Source organism: Pseudoliparis swirei, chromosome 11, assembly GCF_029220125.1.
Source record: "Pseudoliparis swirei isolate HS2019 ecotype Mariana Trench chromosome 11, NWPU_hadal_v1, whole genome shotgun sequence".
Lineage (NCBI taxonomy): Eukaryota > Metazoa > Chordata > Actinopteri > Perciformes > Liparidae > Pseudoliparis > Pseudoliparis swirei.
The window spans coordinates 5,495,227-5,513,817 of NC_079398.1; the positions used below are offsets into that span (position 1 = coordinate 5,495,227).

Genomic DNA, 18,591 nt, shown 5'->3' on the forward strand with positions numbered 1-18,591 from the left:
CTTTGCTTCTGTGTGCCAAGTTTAGTTACACAGGGAGCATGTTTAGTCCCTCCAAAGCCCCTTCGTTGTTTGATGTGAAGAATGGATTGCCATGGCAACAGCACAACACCGAACGTAAAACGCTTCGTGTGCTGACATCTTGACAATGACAGGCTTGTGTGGAACAAATTTGAAGCCGATCTGATTGACCTACTAAGAGAAGCAAGCCAAAGTATGATAAACATGTACTTCCTATTACCAGTAGGTGGCGCTACTATTAAAATAAAAAATTAGACTGCAGAGTTTCATCACACATGTGGAGTTTGGATTGGATCTGATGATGTTGAGTCAAGTGACATTGGTTTATTCGCTCACGGCGAAGGACCATACTTTGCCGATTACCGAGGTCCCAATCTTCAACGTGTCGTTACGAGCTTCACAGGGAAGCCAGTGTTTCCCCTGTCATTATAACAGGGTGGCGCCCCGCCCCCTGGAATCTCCGCCCGCCACCCTATAATTTTCTCTTTTGCGCCAGATTACAGCAGAAGTAATTTAAGGTCCTTTTCTTAAAGACGTCTTTGTTCTTTTCTTAAACTAAACGTCTGTTGTTGGTCGTCTCTACACAGCATGTCACTCTGTCTCTACGTGTCGCGCTAACACTTCTCCTTCTCCGCTCTCCTTCTCGCGCCGCAGAGCTCCGATGCCGGCGTGTCTGCGTGCGTCAGAGCAGAGAAAAAAAAGTCACTTGCCCCCCCCCCTTGGTACAGTAAAAATGTTTTAATTTTAGCATAATTTAGTCGATTGAAGCATTCTATTTATTGTGTAGCATTATTGCCTCGGACGATGAGGAAATACATATATAAAGCACCTCAAACATTAAAGTAATTACAGATTTCTTACATCTTTTACTTTGAAAAATGTCCTAATTGATACATTAAAATTGTTTGATTGCTATTGTAGGGGATTTCAGATATGTATGGAACACATCTGCATCATTCATTTCCTGGAACTCTTGGGGAAATCTATATACAGGACTTTTTTTAACATACAAAAGTCTGACTTATTTTTATAAACTCTTCCTTGGTACAGTAAAAATGTTTTAATGTTAGCATAATTTAAGCTAAATCTCAGAAACGATCTATAAAGATACAAAATCAGTTCATTGTTTACTTTTATATGTTAGTGTTTGATTTGTCGACATCTTATTTTGAAAAACGGATGTTGTTTCACGTGGTTCTTTCCGCTAACTTTATCAAAACCCTCGCGCGCTCCCGATCGATGCGTTTACCGTGAACATCAGTCTATAGGGGCTCAGAAATGTAAGTGTCGGCTGAGTTGACCGCAGTCTCCACGTGCAGACCCCGTACCACGCGGCCTGGAGACCCGGAACAACGAAGAAGAAGCACCCACCTGATGCGTGTCGCTCGTGTTCTCTAAGCGGAGACACGGTGTCCTCATAAGCTGCTGTCAATGTGTCCAACAGCCCAGAAGACTCTTCAACGGCCGCGTGGACTCGCTGCTTCACCAACAGCCTCATCTTTTCTCCCGGAGACACGGAGACCGACACCGGAGGCTCCTCGGACTCCATCTTTGAACGACGCATGCGCAGTTGGATGTAGTGCATGATGGGAAACGCCTCGCTGTCGTCACGGAGAGCTGATTGGCTCTTAGATTTGACCACAAACGCCACGATATATACACAATATGCTGTCATGTTGTCATGGTAACGGGATGTAGTCAAGCCCTCCAGTCTCCCACACTCAAGCTCTTAATAATAATAATAATAATAATAATAATAATAATAATGCATTTCATTTTTATCGCACTCTTCCTTCAAAGAATCTCAGAGTGCCACACATATAGTAAAAACAAATAAAACCGATTAAAACATAGTTAAAGCAACCCATAAAAATAAAAAATAAGAATGTAATAGCTGACAATAGCTGCTCAGTCTGTAAAACATCTTTTGCACAGAAAGGAACTTTAAAGGGACACATGTTAACTCACACGGGAGAGAAACCTTTCAGCTGCTCACTCTGTAAAACATCTTTTACACGGAGAGGAACTTTAAAGGGACACATGTTAACTCACACAAAAGAGAACTAATTTTAGTTGTTCTGGTTTTGGTAAAGTTGACATTTATTCGACTCCCTCACTTGTCAACAAGACCTTGAGAAACTGGACCTCCCTCGTTTGGGGCAGTGACTCACTTCCAACTGAGAGGACTCTATCCACTAACCACTACGAAGCCATCTCCACTAAGAGAATATTATCTGGGGAGAGTAGTCATTATTTTTGTTTTGTTTAGCTTTACCTGCCCTGTTCTTTGTCATCGGGTATTTTATGAACCCCCGAGTGTTCCTGTTGTGCTTGTAGCTGCTGTCATAGCGATCCAGTCTGCTGAGCTTTGTTGAGTTGAGATCCTCCACCAAGAATATGTCAGCAGACTGTATTTCATCAGTTATCGGTCCAGTGACGCGGCTTTTGTGTGATACAATTACAGTTACTGTACTTTACTGCTGCAGTGAGGATCTGCCTTGTTTGGAGTGCTTTCTTCTTATTTTTGCTTCCATCCATCCGCTTAGTCCGGGGTCGGGTCTTTGGGCAGCAGACCCAGCAGGCTGACTCAGACTTCCCTCTCACCTGCAACATTTTCCAGCTCTTTCTGGGGGATCCTGAGGCGTTCCTAGGCCAGCAGCGAGATGTAATCCCTCCAGCGGGTCCTGGGTCTTCCCCGGGGTCTCCTCCCAGTTGGACGTACTTGGAAAACCTCTAAAGGGAGACGTCCAGGAGGCGTCCGAATCAGACGCCCGAACCACCTCAGCTGACTCCTTTCGATGCGAAGGAGTAGCGGCTCAACGCCAAGCTCCCTCCTGATGTCCGAGCTCCGAACCCGATCTCTCAGGCTGAGCCCGGCCACCCTACGGAGGATATTCGCGACCTTGATCTTTTGGTCACGGCCCAAAGTTTGTGACCATAGGTGAGGATTGGAACGTAGACCGACCAGCAAATTGAGAGCGTTGCCTTTCGGCCCAGCTCCTCTTCACCAAGACGGTCCGCTATAGCGCCTGTTTTACTGCTGCAGCCGCACCGATCCGCCTGTCGATCTCTCTCCATCTTACCCTCACTCGTGAACAAGACCCCGAGATGCTTGAACTCCTTCGCTTGGGGCACTCTGTCCCACCTGGAGGGAGCAGTCCACCGGTTCCCAGCAGAGCACCATGGCCTCAGATGTGGAGGTGCTGACTCTCATCCCCGCCGCTTCACACTCGGCTGCAAAACACCCCGAAAATAAAGATGGTTAAACAAACTGTCAAGCTGATACAGACTCCAACACAAGTGTATTCAGCTAAGATTAAGCTACTTTATAATTAGATTTATAGAAAATAGGTTGTATATAGACACTTTAGAATTATAGTGGAACGCTGAGCACATTGGCCCTCTTTCTGCCACACAGCATCTCACACACACACACTGGCCCTCTCTGACCCCTCACACACACACACACACATTGGCTCTCTCTCTGCCACCCCCAACCCCACACCTACACTGGCCCTTTGTAACTATCCTGGGACCGACCTTCTAGCCACAGCTCATCCCATCCCAAAGAGATAAGACTATCTTAAGACTCCCGAGCTCTTTAGAGAATCTTCAAAAAAGCAACAAGTGAATCATGTCTTTGTCCCGCACATGAACTCTTCAAGCAGAGTCAATTAACCCCATATACAAAGAAATGAGAAACAACATGCACACACTACTGATGGCTGGAGAAGGAAGACCTGAGTGGGGCCTAGAGGGTTGGACTACACCCTGTGCTCCAATGAGGCTCCTAAGTCTAAACCACGGGCCGCCTCCTACTTATTATGCAAATCCAATCACAAGTGCTCTTAAAGACTTTATATGCATAACTAATCTTTTGGAATGTCAGTCTGTCAGGAATGGAGCGAGCGGAGGCCCTTCCTACAGACCCGAGTACACGCATTCAGCTTGTGTGATACTCTGTTGAATAAACCTGATTGAAGTTCAACTAAAATCCTTCTGCAGTACGGCTGGTCTCTCCTGCACGCGTACTCGTGGATTGGTTAAATCGCGACACTACACATCAGTTTTTCTGGTATTGTCTTGTGTTTCATGTGTTATGTATTGTCATGTTTATATGAATTTAAATTGTTTTACATTGTCATAGTCTCTTTAGGTTCTTGTTACCTCTGCATCGTGGGATCAAGTGTTGGTACCACTTGCTCCTCGGAGGCCTGTTGGAGATCTGGCTCTGGAGCTTCTTCAAGCTGGGACTGAAGAAGCTCTCGCTGGTCTGCCGCTCCTTTACTGGTCCTGCAGATTCTGCTGGAGTCTCTCTGTGGAGAGAGGAGGACACTTGGTTGAAGATAGCTCGCTCTAGAGTTTTGGAAAGAAAAGGCCGAAGAGAGAAAGGTCTGTAGTCGTTGACTTCAGATGGGTTGAGGGTGGTTCCCTTCAGGAGACGGTTCACTCTCGCCTCCTTCAGAGGGTTAGGGAAACGTCCGGTTGAGAAGCAGCTGTTGATAAGATGGGTGAGAACGGTTAGAAGGTCAGAAGCAACAGCCTGGAGAATGTGAGATGGGATGGGGTCAAGAGGTCAGGTGGTCGGGGCGCCGTAGATTACTAAGGTAAGAACCTGATCAGGAGACAGGGGGATGAAAGAGGGAAGAGAGGGGGACGAAGAAGAAGTTCATGGAATTGTAGTGAGAGAAGATGGATTAGTGAAGGAGCGTGTGTTGTCCATCTTGTTAGTAAAGGAGACGACAAAGTGGCTCTGTAGAAGTGTGGAAGGAGGGGGACAGGGGAGGTCAAGGAGGTTGGAAAATATAGAGACGAGTTTAATGGGGTTAGAGAAAGAAGATTGAATTGAGTTTTTTGTAGAATGAGCTTTTGGCGTCAGAGATAGAGGCAGCGAAGAAGGAGAGAAGAGATCGATCGGCTAGCAGGTCGTCTGCATGGTTACATTTCCTTTCAGACGCTCGCTAGGCGTCTCTCGGCGGTAATCGGGAAGACAGCGGCAGAGACGACGGAGAATCAGCTGCAGGTGAAGAAGCCGAGTTGGGAAAGCCGATCAGCGTTATGATAAAAGAACTAGTTAACTAGATCCTGTTGGATTGGCGCATTGCTCAAATAGTTAATAAAAGGCTTCCAGGTCTCATCAAAAGGATTCACTGGAATCTCTGAGTCCAAATCTGATCTTTTAAAGTTTTATATGATTTAGGATCTCTTTTAACTGTTATGTGTGGGTGGGAGAGCGTGTTTCCACTTAAAAAGTATGAGGTGTCTAGCTAACGGTGTCGTGAAGGCCAGGAGGCAGGTTGTGTGTGTGTAAGTGTGGCAGAGGGTAGCCTCACTCTCTGGGCGTCAGCACACCTAATTTGGGGGAGCCAATCATAGTGCGCGGGGCCCGGTAAAAGTGACGGGGAAGCGTTTGGTTTCCCCTTGACATCAAGCACGGCTTCCGCCACATTTACGGACGCGTTGGGCTCCCCTCCTCCTGTAGGCTACGGAGGTTCATCTCTGGTGCGCGCTGGTGAGTTCAGTTCCACTCCGGCTGTTATGGTCTCACTGTGACGTGTACCTAACTCGTTCCGATTTTTTATATAGCCGGCAGCTTGCCTCCTCCCACCTTCCAAGTGGAATGCTTGGAATGCCCGACTGATCGGTAGGTGACATCCGGGTGCGGGGTCCCGTAGCTTGGGAAGTATTACTATTATTATTTTGACGGGCTTTCGTCCTTTTATTTTAGGAGACTGTTGGCCGGGTCGGCGGAACGCTGCCACTCCATATGGGCCACTGCTGTTTTGCCTTGGGTTGTTTTAACCATTGCCGTGGCACTGTTGAGCGTCCACAAACGCTATTTACGGCAACGCAACTGCGTCGGCTGTGGCTGCGTTGCGGCCTGACCGGGCACAGGGCCGAGCCAACACTGCCTCTGCGGCGCGTGGGACGCCATTTAGCTCCCTTTGAGTAGGAGCCGTTACTGGGATTTATTAGGTTGTCTTGTGTTTATCTGTTTTTGTTTCTCATTTGTCTCCTGCTTATTATTTGTCTTTTGTTTGATTTTGCCACGTGGGGTTTTCCCTTCATGGGGAAACCCGGTTTTGTTATTAATTAAGTTAGTCTTTTGTGTTTGTAGGTGCTCGCAGACCAAGGTGGCGGGAGTGGCGCTTCCGGGATTTGGGGTCTCCCTTTGTGTGTTGTGTTTTTAAGTTATCTCCAGTGCGGACCCTCACGTGTGTTGTGTGAGTGTGCTGAGGGCGTGCACGAGTGATTGGGGTGCTTACTTTGCTTTTGGGACCCCACCCGCGCTGGTCTACCTCACCCGCCACCGGTCAGTCCCCGCCCTACACCTTTATTTTCAGTAACGGCCCTTTTTATTATTATCTTGCATTTTATACCTTGTGTGATCAAATAAATATTGTATATGGATTGGAACCGTCTCTCGCTACTTGTCTGTATAAGGAACCAGCGTGTCCTCCCAGTCTGAGGACTGGGTTCACGACTACATTCACCACATAAGCAAATCACGTGAAACCGCGATAAGCCACAAAAGCTCAAGCGAGTAAACTCACGCAAGTAAACGCAGCATAAGGCGCTGAGAGGATTCAACAGTGATGTGAAATAGGACCTTTGAGAATTTAGTAATGTCCAAAACAAGACTTTAATGAAGTCATACGGGTAAAGCCATGGAGATAAGCCGCTAAAACTCACAGGAGTAAATGCAGCATAAGGCGCTGAGAGGATTCAAACTTTTCTTTTTATTTATTTTCTTTTCTTAAATTGATTTTGCAAACACAGGAATGAAGAATTATACCACCGCCAAGAAGTTGGGGTATACATAACTTTACATTCAGTCATTTGGAAGTGGCGGCGGAGTTAACGCTAACTCTCAGCCAGATGACACGGCAAAGATGTGATGGCACAAGATGAAATTAAAGAAACCATTACTAAACTAAAAATTACAATAAGCTAATCAAACAAATAAAAAATGACCTGACACGTTGGCAAATTCTACTCCTCTCATTGTTTGGTCGAGCGGAGACGGTGAAAATTAATGTGTTTCAGTCTCTACCAGTGGCAGTACCAGTTTCCATCTTCAATATGTGAAATAAACTAATCTCAAAATGCATCTGGCAGAATAAGAAACCCAGAATAAGACTGAAAACACTGCTTCTACCCAAAGAAAAAGGAGGTCTCGGCCTACCAAACCTGAAACTATATTATTGGGCAGCACAACTAACAGCTATAGTGGCATGGATTGGAAATGACCAGGAGACAGGAGGGACCCAGAGAGAACAGAGCACAGCTAAGGGTATATCTATATCAACATTGCCTTTTATTGATATCAAATCATTTAACAAAATAAATTTAAAAAACAAATGGATAAGACACACACTGACGATTTGGACAATACTTAAAAAGAAGCTTGAAGGACCCAGCTCACTCTCAAGGGCTATGCCACTTGTAGGCAACAGAATTCCCTCCCTCGATGTGGGATGGTGGATTTAGACAGTGGGCTGTAAAAGGTCTTAAAACCATCAATCAATTATTTGATGGAACAGAACTCAAATCATTTTCTCAGCTGCAAGAACAATATACACTTCCATCAAAGGACCTGCATAGATACCTTCAAATGAGACACAACATTACAAACCATAAAGACAGACAGTTAGTTTAAAAAAAAACTAATGTAATGGAAGACTATTTTATTAGGATAGCAGAAAACGGCTTTCCAACTAAAAACACGTCTCCCACATATATAGAAGGCTTACAGCTGACAGAACACAAAATACATTGAACATCAAGGAAAAGTGAGAGTTGGAAATAAATGTTATAATTGAAGATGCAACATGGGAAGCTCTGTACAATAAATGTCATCAAGGAATCAAGAGCCAATTATGGAAAGAATTTGATTGGAAACTAAAAATCAGATATTTTAATACACCTCTTGTAATCTCTTCATATGTGAAGGATCCTTCAGCTCCATTATGCTGGAGAAAATGTGGAAAAATAGGAGATCACACGCATATCTTTTGGGACTGCCCAGTAGTCAAAGGTTTTTGGAAAAATATTTAAAAAGAAATCAATAGAATCATTGAAGTGAAGAGATTTAGGGACACCAATCTGAGGTATATTCTACGTATACTTTTAATGATTGCCAGAAAAACAATAACTCTGAACTGGAAAGATGCAAAACCACCAACCATAACTCAGTGTAGACGGAGATTAAAACAGGTCCATACAATGGAAAAAATGACTGCAAAACTACAAATGACATTAGATATCTTCACAAGAAGATGGACGTGACGTTATATCTAGTCGATATTGGATGTAGATGTTATAACTGAGAGGGGTTGAGGCTGTACACACAGAGTGCAACTGCAAAACAAAGAGGTCTATGAAAAATCTGGGTATGAAATGAATATCTGTTGATTTCTTTATTTTATTTTTCACATTGATGCCTTTTACTTTTCTTTAGTTATTTCACTTTGTATTTAATGCTTACCATTTGGTTGTATGTAGTTTGATTGTTTGGTCCTTCCCTCCCTCCTCATTGGGTCCTACTCTTGGAGGGTAGATGTAGAAGTATAAACATGTGGGAGGGGATGGGTGGGAATGTTTGCCGGGTGTGTATGTGGATATAGATGGATTTGGACATGTGCTGATTTTATGTTGTTGTAGATATATATATATATATTTTTTTTTCGATGTCAAGGAATAATCTGTTTGTGGAAAATGCAAAATAAAAAGTACTTTAAAAAAAAAGTGATGGAAAAGATATAACCCACAAGCCTCAAAAATAAAACAAGGCACTGGTAATGGTACTCCTGCTTTACTGGGATGGGGTTTGATTCCCTGCAGTGTCCGGCTATTTTTTTTGGCATAAACATGGAATCATATTTTCATTGTCACTGTTTCTACATTCACAAATAACCTGTACATAGATTTGTGTACAATAATTCAGATGGGCATGAAATATGTCAGAGAACACATATTCTGACTGTTGTGCCCACATCTTTACAGATTGACTCCATTGTTTCTCTGAATCGAGCATTACTTTATGGTTGCACCACAAAACAGAGTGCAGGTGGGACGAGAGGAGGTGGACTTTATGCCTCATCTCTGATTGAAATTCCCAAATTCTTCATTTAACTCCGTTCTCAGTACATCTTCGTCCTAAGCATCTTTTCATTGCCGTCTCCAGCTTTTGGTTTGCCTAATTAATTCATGTTTAACTGATCCTGACATCCATTAATCCCAAGTCAGAACGGTGATCAACGAGGGACAAGTGAGGGAGTGGAATAAATGTCAACTTTACCAAAACAAGAACAACTAAAAAGGGTTCTCTCCTGTGTGAGTTAACATGTGTCTCTTTAAATCACTGCTCCGTGTAAAACATGTTTTACAGACTGAGCAGCTAAACGGTTTCTCTCCTGTGTGAGTTAACATGTGTCTCTTTAAATGACTGTTCAGTGTAAAACATCTTTTACAGACTGATCAGCTAAACGGTTTCTCTCCTGTGTGAGTTAACATGTGACACTTTAGAGTTCCTCTCTCTCTAAAACATGTTTTACAGACTGAGCAGCTGAAAGGTTTCTCTCCTGTGTGAGCTAACATGTGTTTCTTTAAATGACTGTTCAGTGTAAAACATCTTTTACAGACTGAGCAGCTGAAAGGTTTCTCTCCTGTGTGAGTTAACATGTGACTCTTTAGAGTTCCTCTCTCTCTAAAACATGTTTTACAGACTGAGCAGCTGAAAGGTTTCTCTCCTGTGTGAGTTAACATGTGTCTTTTTAAATGACTGCTCTGCGCAAAAGATGTTTTACAGATTGAGCAGCTGAAAAGTTTTTCACTAGAACTACATTTTGAATCACTGACAGAAATGTCATCATTATTCTGAGAGTTTAAACCTGGTTGAGGTTCTCTGGTCTTTTTCCAATCAACAGAGTCATCAGTATCTGGTTCTGAAGAGTCTCCAGTCTTTTCATCAGGATCTGGAGGTCTATCTGGATCTGCATTTCTGGCTGGTTCTGGTCCTCCACAATCATCTCCATCAGCTTCTATTTCCATCTGTTCAGTTTGTCTTTGATGAAGCTGAGAGGACTGACCTTCCTCTTCAGCTTCACTCTTCACAGGAGTGAATGAGAACTTGAGACCAACCTCCTCCAGCCCTTGAAGCTGCTCTCCCTCCTGACTGGTCCAGAGTTCCTCCTGTTCCTCTTTAATGTGGGGGGGCTCTGGGTTCTCCTGTTCCTCTTTAATGTGGGGGGGCTCTGGGTTCTCCTGGTCCTCCTGTTCCTCTTTAATGTGGGGGGGCTCTGGGTTCTCCTGGTCCTCCTGTTCCTCTTTAATGTAGGGGGGCTCAGGGTTCTCTTGGTCCTCCTGTTCCTCTTTAATGTGGGGGGGCTCAGGGTTCTCCTGGTCCTCCTGTTCCTCTTTAACTAGCGGGGGCTCTGGATGCACCTGGTCCAGACTGGAGCTCCAGACCTGCTGCTCAGAAAGAACCTCTTCTTTAACCACCAACAGCTGCTGGACATCTGTGGACAATAGTAACATACATTTATACATCTTATGAATCTCATATTAAAGTTATTTATTCAAGAAGTATATCACAGACACATCTGTGAATTAGTTGTCTATGAGAGAAGCATGAACTCTAAATCAAAAGAATAACATTACATGTTATGTAGCAGACACTTTTATCCAAATCGACTTACAATAAGTGCATTCAACCACGAGTACAAACTCAGAACAATAAAGAAAGTAACATTTCTTCCAGAAAGTCAAACTACAAAAATACCATAATACAATAAGTAATTCCATAAGTAAGTGCAATTCAAGTGCCACTGAAATGCTAATCTATTTTTATAACGGCTGTCAATCGATTAAAAAAATTTAACTAATTAATCGCACATTTTGAAATTGCGATTAATTAATCGCGATTAAAAGTTTGTTCCTTCTTTTTAAAGACAAAACTTCACACAGAGCTGTGTTTTCAAAGAGGCTCCTACCTATAAAGTGCCAGTGAGGTATTTAATATCGTGGATGATAAATTGTTTCTTCAGTGAAACATCAGATTAGTAAAAAAATATATATATATTGAGACCCCATTGGTCCTGTCATCTTTAACATTGAACAGCAGCAGAACCAGTGGCCTTGATAACTGACTGACATTCACATATGTCACGTTAACCCTCTGGAGGCTGGGGGCATTTTATACATTTTACAAAATAAATTAAATTCACCGTTTAAAGTCTTTTGCATGTGACACACCCCCACGTGTTATACATCAAACATTCCAGAACAATCTCAGCTCTGAAATGAGCCTCATTGTCCTCACGCGTGTCCTCTGGTTCTCTGACTGACAGGCTGCTAATGAGCCTCACCTGTGAGGTGGGAGGTCCTTTGTGATTTACTGAGTGATCATTGGTTGTTTTTTTCCCGAAATGTTGACAGACAAACGGATTGACCAATCACGTTGAAGGTTTCGTGTGACGAGTTCTTTCCGCGCCGCGTCACGTCGCCCCTCCGTTCCTCTGTGTATCAGAGGGGGAGACGGGAGGAAGGAGCGGAGGAGGAAACCCGACTGATTCATCCACGAGTTAAACTGATTTCTGCTCCTTATTATCGCGGAGAAATAATTGTTTTAAAAACGGAGACAGTGTAAAAACTTCAACGAACACCGGAAGTAAACAAAGTTGCGTTAAAATATTTTAGTGCGTTAACGCGGCCAAATTAATCGCATAGATTAATGCGTTAACGCTGACAGCCCTAATTTTTATTCAAGGTATAGTCGGAAAAGATGTGTGTAGTTTGCGGCGGAAGATGTAGAGACTTTCTCAGGGTGTCTACAGGAATAAACCAGTGAAATGTAAGACTTTTTAAGACCACGTCTAAATTAAATTTAAGACCTAACTTACGATGGAAATATACATTAATCTAAATTAATTAATTCAAAGTAAACATACTGATGTCTGTTTAAAATTAACAGTATGGTGTAATGCAAAAGGATAACACAAATGTCATTGCTGTTGTAAATTATATTTATTAATACATGTTCAGAACATTTAAGTCCCATGAACAAATGCTTATAACATCAAGTAAATATATTTTAAAAATACGGGCAACATAGTTCCTTTTGAACAAAAAAATCTATAAAATAACATAAATAACAATTCCAGCTGCTTTTAAAATGCAAATTCATTTACATAATAGAATGTATGTGTGTGTGTGTGTGTGAGTTCTCATGTCTCTATGTGATGGATGTTTGTGCACAGGTTCATGTCTACTCCTGAGCTTTTGTGAATATACTAGGAAAACAATCCTTTTCAAACTGTATCTATTAATATAAAAACTTCCAGTTGACATTTGGTCCATTCTCCTGGGAAAAAGAAAGAAAAAAGGCAGACATTAGCCAAACAACAGTCACCACATCTCTTCATGACACCACCACTTCAGATTAATGTCAGACTGGATAAATATGAATGAAAACTATTTTTTCAAATTAAGCAACGTGAGCCATCCCTTGAGCCGAGTGAACACTATGTAGACATATTGACAGGTAAACACCACTCTACTACCATTCTAAAACTATTTTTAATTAGTCTAATTAATGTGTAGTGCGCCTATGCATAGCTGTTATTAACTTGACACACGAGTAAAGCTTAACTATATGAAACACATACTCGTATACATGAGGTTAGTTAATACATATATATTTATGTCAGACTTACTTTGAGATGCTGAAGTAGGTCCTGGGCGGTGTCATGGCCCATGAGCTCCACAGGATCCTGACGACCTGGTCATTTCACCAATAGCACATGAAGTCCAGCTGTCTGCTCGCGGTGGTCTGGTCCAGAGTCTCGTGGAACAGAATGAAGAACGCACTGCAGCGTTGGACTTGGGTGATGAGCTCTTCATTACACGGCGCTGGATTTCCTCCGGTGACCTCCAGCGTTGTAGTTGACGTCGTTGCGAGCGGCGGAGCAGGAGCTAGCGGCGGAGCAGGAGCTAGCCCTGCAGGCTGCTGGGGGCCTTCGCTAGTCTCTGTGCTTCTTGCTCTACGCGAGATTCCACCGCTGGAAAGTCTCGCGACACATAACGCAGCTTCAGAAGCATTTCACCGACCGTGACCAGAAACACTCGTTCTTTTCAAACCGTTGTTGAACTTGCATCCTGCCATGTTTTCTAAACTAGCAGATGCTTCACGTTGTAGGGGATCAGAATCAGAATCAGAAACAGTTTTATTGCCAGGAATGTTTTCACAAACAAACGAGGAATTTTTTTTGGTGGAAGGTGCAACATTTGGACATGACAAACAAACAACAATCAACACGACAGAAAGACAACAAATAATGTGAAGTGTTTGGGTGTGTGCTTCAAGTGGTGTTTTAGTTAAAGTGCATGTTAAAGTGACGTGTGTGGAGGAGGGAAGAAGAAGGAGGAGGGAGGAGGAGTGAGGAGGAGGAAGAGGAAGGAGCGGGAAGAAGGGAGAGAGGAAGGTGGAAGAAGAGGTGGTAGTCCTGGGGGTGACAGTCAGTCCCGGGGTCCATTCATGAGCCCGACCGCCGGGAAAAAGCTTTTGGTGTGGCGGGTGGTCTTGGTCATGATGGACGCAGCCTCCTCCCGAGGGAGGGACTCGAACAGGAGTGTCCAGGGTGGGAGGGTCAGCGACAATCTTTTCGGCCCGCTTCAGTGACCTGGAAGTGAACAGGACCTGGAGGAAGGCAGATTGCAGCCGATAACCCGCTCGGCCGGCGGATGATACTCTGCAGCCTGCGCTTGTCTTTGGCTGTGGCTGCAGGGTGCCAGGCGGTGATGGAGGAGCAGATGATGGACTCAACGATGGCCGTGTAGAATTGTACCATCATTCTCCCTGGCAGGTTGAATTTCCTCAGCTGCCTCAGGAAGAACATCCTCTGCTGGGCCTTCTTGGTGATGGAGCCGATGTTCAGCTCCCACTTGAGGTCCTGGGAGATGATGGAGCCCAGGAAGCGGTAGGACTCCACAGCCGTCGGGGAGTCACACAGGATGAGAGGAGGCGGGTGGGGCTGCATTCCTCCTGAAATCCACAACCATCTCCACTGTCTTTAGAGCGTTGAGCTCCAGGTTGTTCTGGCTGCACCAGGTCACCAGGTGGTCAGTCTCCCACCTGTAGGCGGTCTCGTCCCACCAGAGATGAGTCCAATGAGGGTGGTGTCATCCATGAACTTTAGGAGCTTCACGGACTGGTGACTGGAGGTGCAGCTGTTGGTGTACAGGGAGAACAGCAGAGGAGAGAACACAGCCTTGGGGGAACCCGTGCTGGTGGTCCGGGAGCCTGAGACGTGTTTCCCCAGCCTCACGTGCTGCTTCCTGTCGGTCAGGAAGTCTGTGATCCACCTGCAGGTGGAGTCGGGCACGTGCAGCTGGGAGAGCTTGTCCTGCAGCAGGGACGGATGATTGTATTGAAAGCAGAGCTGAAGTCCACAAACAGGATCCTGGCGTAGGTTCCTCGGGAGTCCAGATGCTGGAGGATGTAGTGAAGGGCCATGTTGACTGCATCTCCAGCAGACCTGTTGGCCCTGTAGGCGAACTGCAGGGGTCCAGGAGTGGGTCGGTGATGGTCTTGAGGTGTGACAGGACCAAGCGTTCAAAGGACTTCATGACCACAGAGGTCAGGCGATGGGCCTGTAGTCATTGAGTCCTGTGATCTTGGGTTTTGGGACGGGATGATGGTGGAGGCCTTGAAGCAGGCTGGAACGTGGCATGTCTCCAGGAGGTGTTGAAGATGTCGGTGAACACCGGAGACAGCTGGTCAGCACAGTGCTTCAGGGTGGAGGGGAGACGGAGTCCGGGCCCGCTGCTTTGGGGGTTCTGCTTTTGAACAGCCTGTTGACGTCTCTCTCCAGGATGACGAGGGTCGTCGCTGAGTTGATGGAGGGTGCTCCAGAGGTGTGAGCCCCTGATGGGCTGGGGGGGGTGGGCTGATGGTCTGTGGCTTGTTGATGGGGCTGTGGGGATGGTCTCAGGACTGCTCCATTGTCTTTCAAAGCGGCAGTAGAACTCATTTAGCTCGTCTGCCAGAAGCACATTGTTCATGGAGTGGGGTGATTTGGGCTTGTAGTTGGTGATCTGCCTGAGCCCTCTCCAGACAGAAGCAGAGTCGTCTGCTGAGAGCTGCTGTTGCAGTTTCTCAGAGTACAGACGCTTAGCATCTCTCACCGCCTTGCTAAACCTGTATTTGGACTCTGTGTACAGGTCCTTGTCCCCACTCCTGAATGCCTGGTCCTTCTGCAGTCTTAGCTTCCTGAGCTCCGCTGTGAACCAGGGTTTGTCGTTGTTATAACTCACCCTGGAGCTGGATGGAATACAGCTGTCCTCACAGAAGCTGATGTAGGAAGTTACAGCCTCTGTGTACTCATCCAGGCTGTTGGTAGCAGTCCTGAAGACATCCCAGTCAGTACAGTCCAAGCACGCCCGTAGATCCTCCAGAGCCTCACTGGTCCACTTCTTGACCGAATACGCGGGGCCCCTTTAAGAGAAGGGGCGTGGTCCCGGTGACACCAGAGACACGCAGAGCGGCCGGAGCAAAATACGGACCTGGCGGAACAGAATGCCTCATATTCGTAATGACATGACACCCAAAAATTTAAGACCAATCCAATCTGAATTTAAGACTTTTTAAGGCCTTATTTTTAGGAAAAGCAATTTAAGACTTTTTAAGACTTTTTAAGGACCAGCGGACACCCTGCTTTCTGCTGTCCTGATGTCATGCGAGCAAATGACAGAGCCGAGAGAATTAGTGAACACAGAGAAGAGGAGGGGACCCAGGACAGAGCCTTGAGGGACGCCAGTAGTGAGAGGAAGAGGAGGGAACCCAGGCCGGAGCCTTGAGGGACGCCAGTAGTGAGAGGAAGAAGGGACACAGGAGGGAGCCTTGAGGGGCCCCAGTAGTGAGAGGGCAAGGTTCACACACAGATCCTCTCCAAGTTACCTGGTAAGTGCGGTCGTTGAGGTCGGATGGGAAGAGGGAGAGTGCAGTGCCTGAGATACCAGGTCATGAAGGGAGGAAATAAGGATCTGGTGGTTCAATGTGTCAAATGCTGAAGAAAGGTCTAGAGCAGGGGTGTCAAACTCATTTTCACCGTGGGCACATCAGCCTCATGGCTGCCCTCAAAGGGCCGGTTGTAACTGTAACACAGTATAATTCCAACTACTACAGAATATATTGTTAAATAACTGTCTTTGCATTTGTTTATTGTTTATTTAAGTGTAATAAAAATCCTATCTGGTAACTCAGTGTTTCCCCTTGGTTTACAGCTTCAGGGGGGCGGGACCCGACCCACAGACACAAACACTTGAAACATGTTGGTGTTCACATACCTGCAAACTTACGAGAGGTCAACAAGTTGTCGACGGGGGTGGGGGTGGGGGGGTTGGGGCAAGTGACTTTTCTTTTGCTCTACTCCGATGCCGGCGTGTCTGCGCGCATCGGAGCTCTGCGGCGCGCGAGACGGAGAGCCGAGAAGTGTTAGCGCGACACGTAGAGACAGAGTGACATGCTGCTGTGTAGAGATGACCAACAACAGACGCTTAGTTTAAGAAAAGAACAAAGACGTCTTTAAGAAAAGGACCTTAAATTACTTCTGCTGTAATCTGGCGCGATAGAGAAAATTACAGGCTGGCGGGCGGAGATTTTGGGAGGTGGGGCACCACCCTGTTATAATGAGAGGGGAAACACTGTAACTACATCTTTGCTTCTGTGTGCCAAGTTTAGTTACACAGGGAGCATGTTTAGTCCCTCCAAAGCCCCTTCGTTGTTTGATGTGAAGAATGGATTGCCATGGCAACAGCACAACACCGAACGTAAAACCCTTCGTGTGCTGACATCTTGACAATGACAGGCTTGTGTGGAACAAATTTGAAGCCGATCTGATTGACCTACTAAGAGAAGCAAGCCAAAGTATGATAAACATGTACTTCCTATTACCAGTAGGTGGCGCTACTATTAAAATAAAAAATTAGACTGCAGAGTCATCACACATGTGGAGTTTGGATTGGATCTGATGATGTTGAGTCAAGTGACATTGGTTTATTCGCTCACGTCGAAGGACCATACTTTGCCGATTACCGAGGTCCCAATCTTCAACGTGTCGTTACGAGCTTCACAGGGAAGCCAGTGTTTCCCCTGTCATTATAACAGGGTGGCGCCCCGCCCCCTGGAATCTCCGCCCGCCACCCTATAATTTTCTCTTTTGCGCCAGATTACAGCAGAAGTAATTTAAGGTCCTTTTCTTAAAGACGTCTTTGTTCTTTTCTTAAACTAAACGTCTGTTGTTGGTCGTCTCTACACAGCAGCATGTCACTCTGTCTCTACGTGTCGCGCTAACACTTCTCCTTCTCCGCTCTCCTTCTCGCGCCGCAGAGCTCCGATGGCGGCGTGTCTGCGTGCTTCAGAGCAGAGAAAAAAAAAGTCACTTGCCCCCCCCCCCTTGGTACAGTAAAAAAATTTAATTTTAGCATAATTTAGTCGATTGAAGCATTCTATTTATTGTGTAGCATTATTGCCTCGGACGATGAGGAAATACATATATAAAGCACCTCAAACATTAAAGTAATTACAGATTTCTTACATCTTTTACTTTGAAAAATGTCCTAATTGATACATTAAAATTGTTTGATTGCTCTTGTCGGGGATTTCAGATATGAATGGAACACATCTGCATCATTCATTTCCTGGAACTCTTGGGGAAATCTATATACAGGACTTTTTTTAACACACAAAAGTCTTTTTATAAACTCTTCCTTGGTACAGTAAAAATGTTTTAATGTTAGCATAATTTAAGCTAAATCTCAGAAACGATCTATAAAGATACAAAATCAGTTCATTGTTTACTTTTATATGTTAGTGTTTGATTTGTCGACATCTTATTTTGAAAAACGGATGTTGTTTCACCTGAATTCCTCCGCTAACTTTATCAAAACCCTCGCGCGCTCCCGATCGATGCGTTTACCGTGAACATCAGTCTATAGGGGCTCAGAAATGTAAGTGTCGGCTGAGTTGACCGCAGTCTCCACGTGCAGACCCCGTACCACGCGGCCTGGAGACCCGGAACAACGAAGAAGAAGCACCCACCTGATGCGTGTCGCTCGTGTTCTCTGAGCGGAGACACGGTGTCCTCATAAGCTGCTGTCAATGTGTCCAACAGCCCAGAAGACTCTTCAACGGCCGCGTGGACTCGCTGCTTCACCAACAGCCTCATCTTTTCTCCCGGAGACACGGAGACCGACACCGGAGGCTCCTCGGACTCCATCTTTGAACGACGCATGCGCAGTTGGATGTAGTGCATGATGGGAAACGCCTCGCTGTCGTCACGGAGAGCTGATTGGCTCTTAGATTTGACCACAAACGCCACGATATATACACAATATGCTGTCATGTTGTCATGGTAACGGGATGTATTCAAGCCCTAAAGTCTCCCACACTCAAGCTCTTAATAATAATAATAATAATAATAATGCATTTCATTTTTATCGCACTCTTCCTTCAAAGAATCTCAGAGTGCCACACATATAGTAAAAACAAATAAAACCGATTAAAACATAGTT

The 18,591-nt window shown here is 45.1% G+C and overlaps 2 protein-coding genes across 3 annotated transcripts in view; one reads left to right on the plus strand and one right to left on the minus strand.

The window, feature by feature from the left end:
* The window catches only part of LOC130201128 (cilia- and flagella-associated protein 251-like), a 75,635-nt gene extending 69,200 nt beyond the window's left edge, over positions 1 to 6,435 (plus strand). The window contains exons 3-4 of one of the 2 annotated variants that reach the window (XR_008833136.1): positions 2,565 to 5,994; positions 6,137 to 6,435. Coding sequence is in view for 1 of the 2 variants with exons in the window: in XM_056425855.1 (XP_056281830.1) it covers positions 2,565 to 2,755 (191 nt within the window). In the remaining variant the exon portion in view is untranslated. Of the gene's footprint in view, positions 1 to 2,564 lie in introns of both variants that reach the window. The other variant, XM_056425855.1, reaches the window with a different exon arrangement.
* Positions 6,436 to 7,307: 872 nt separating this feature from the next.
* Positions 7,308 to 18,390, minus strand: LOC130201147 (adult enhancer factor 1-like). Its single transcript, XM_056425879.1, has 2 exons — positions 18,119 to 18,390; positions 7,308 to 10,538 (listed from the first exon to the last, which is right to left on the minus strand). The coding sequence occupies exons 1-2, from the start codon at positions 18,330 to 18,332 to the stop codon at positions 9,499 to 9,501; spliced, it is 1,254 nt and encodes a 417-aa protein (XP_056281854.1). The 5' UTR covers positions 18,333 to 18,390; the 3' UTR covers positions 7,308 to 9,498.
* Positions 18,391 to 18,591: the final 201 nt, after the last annotated feature.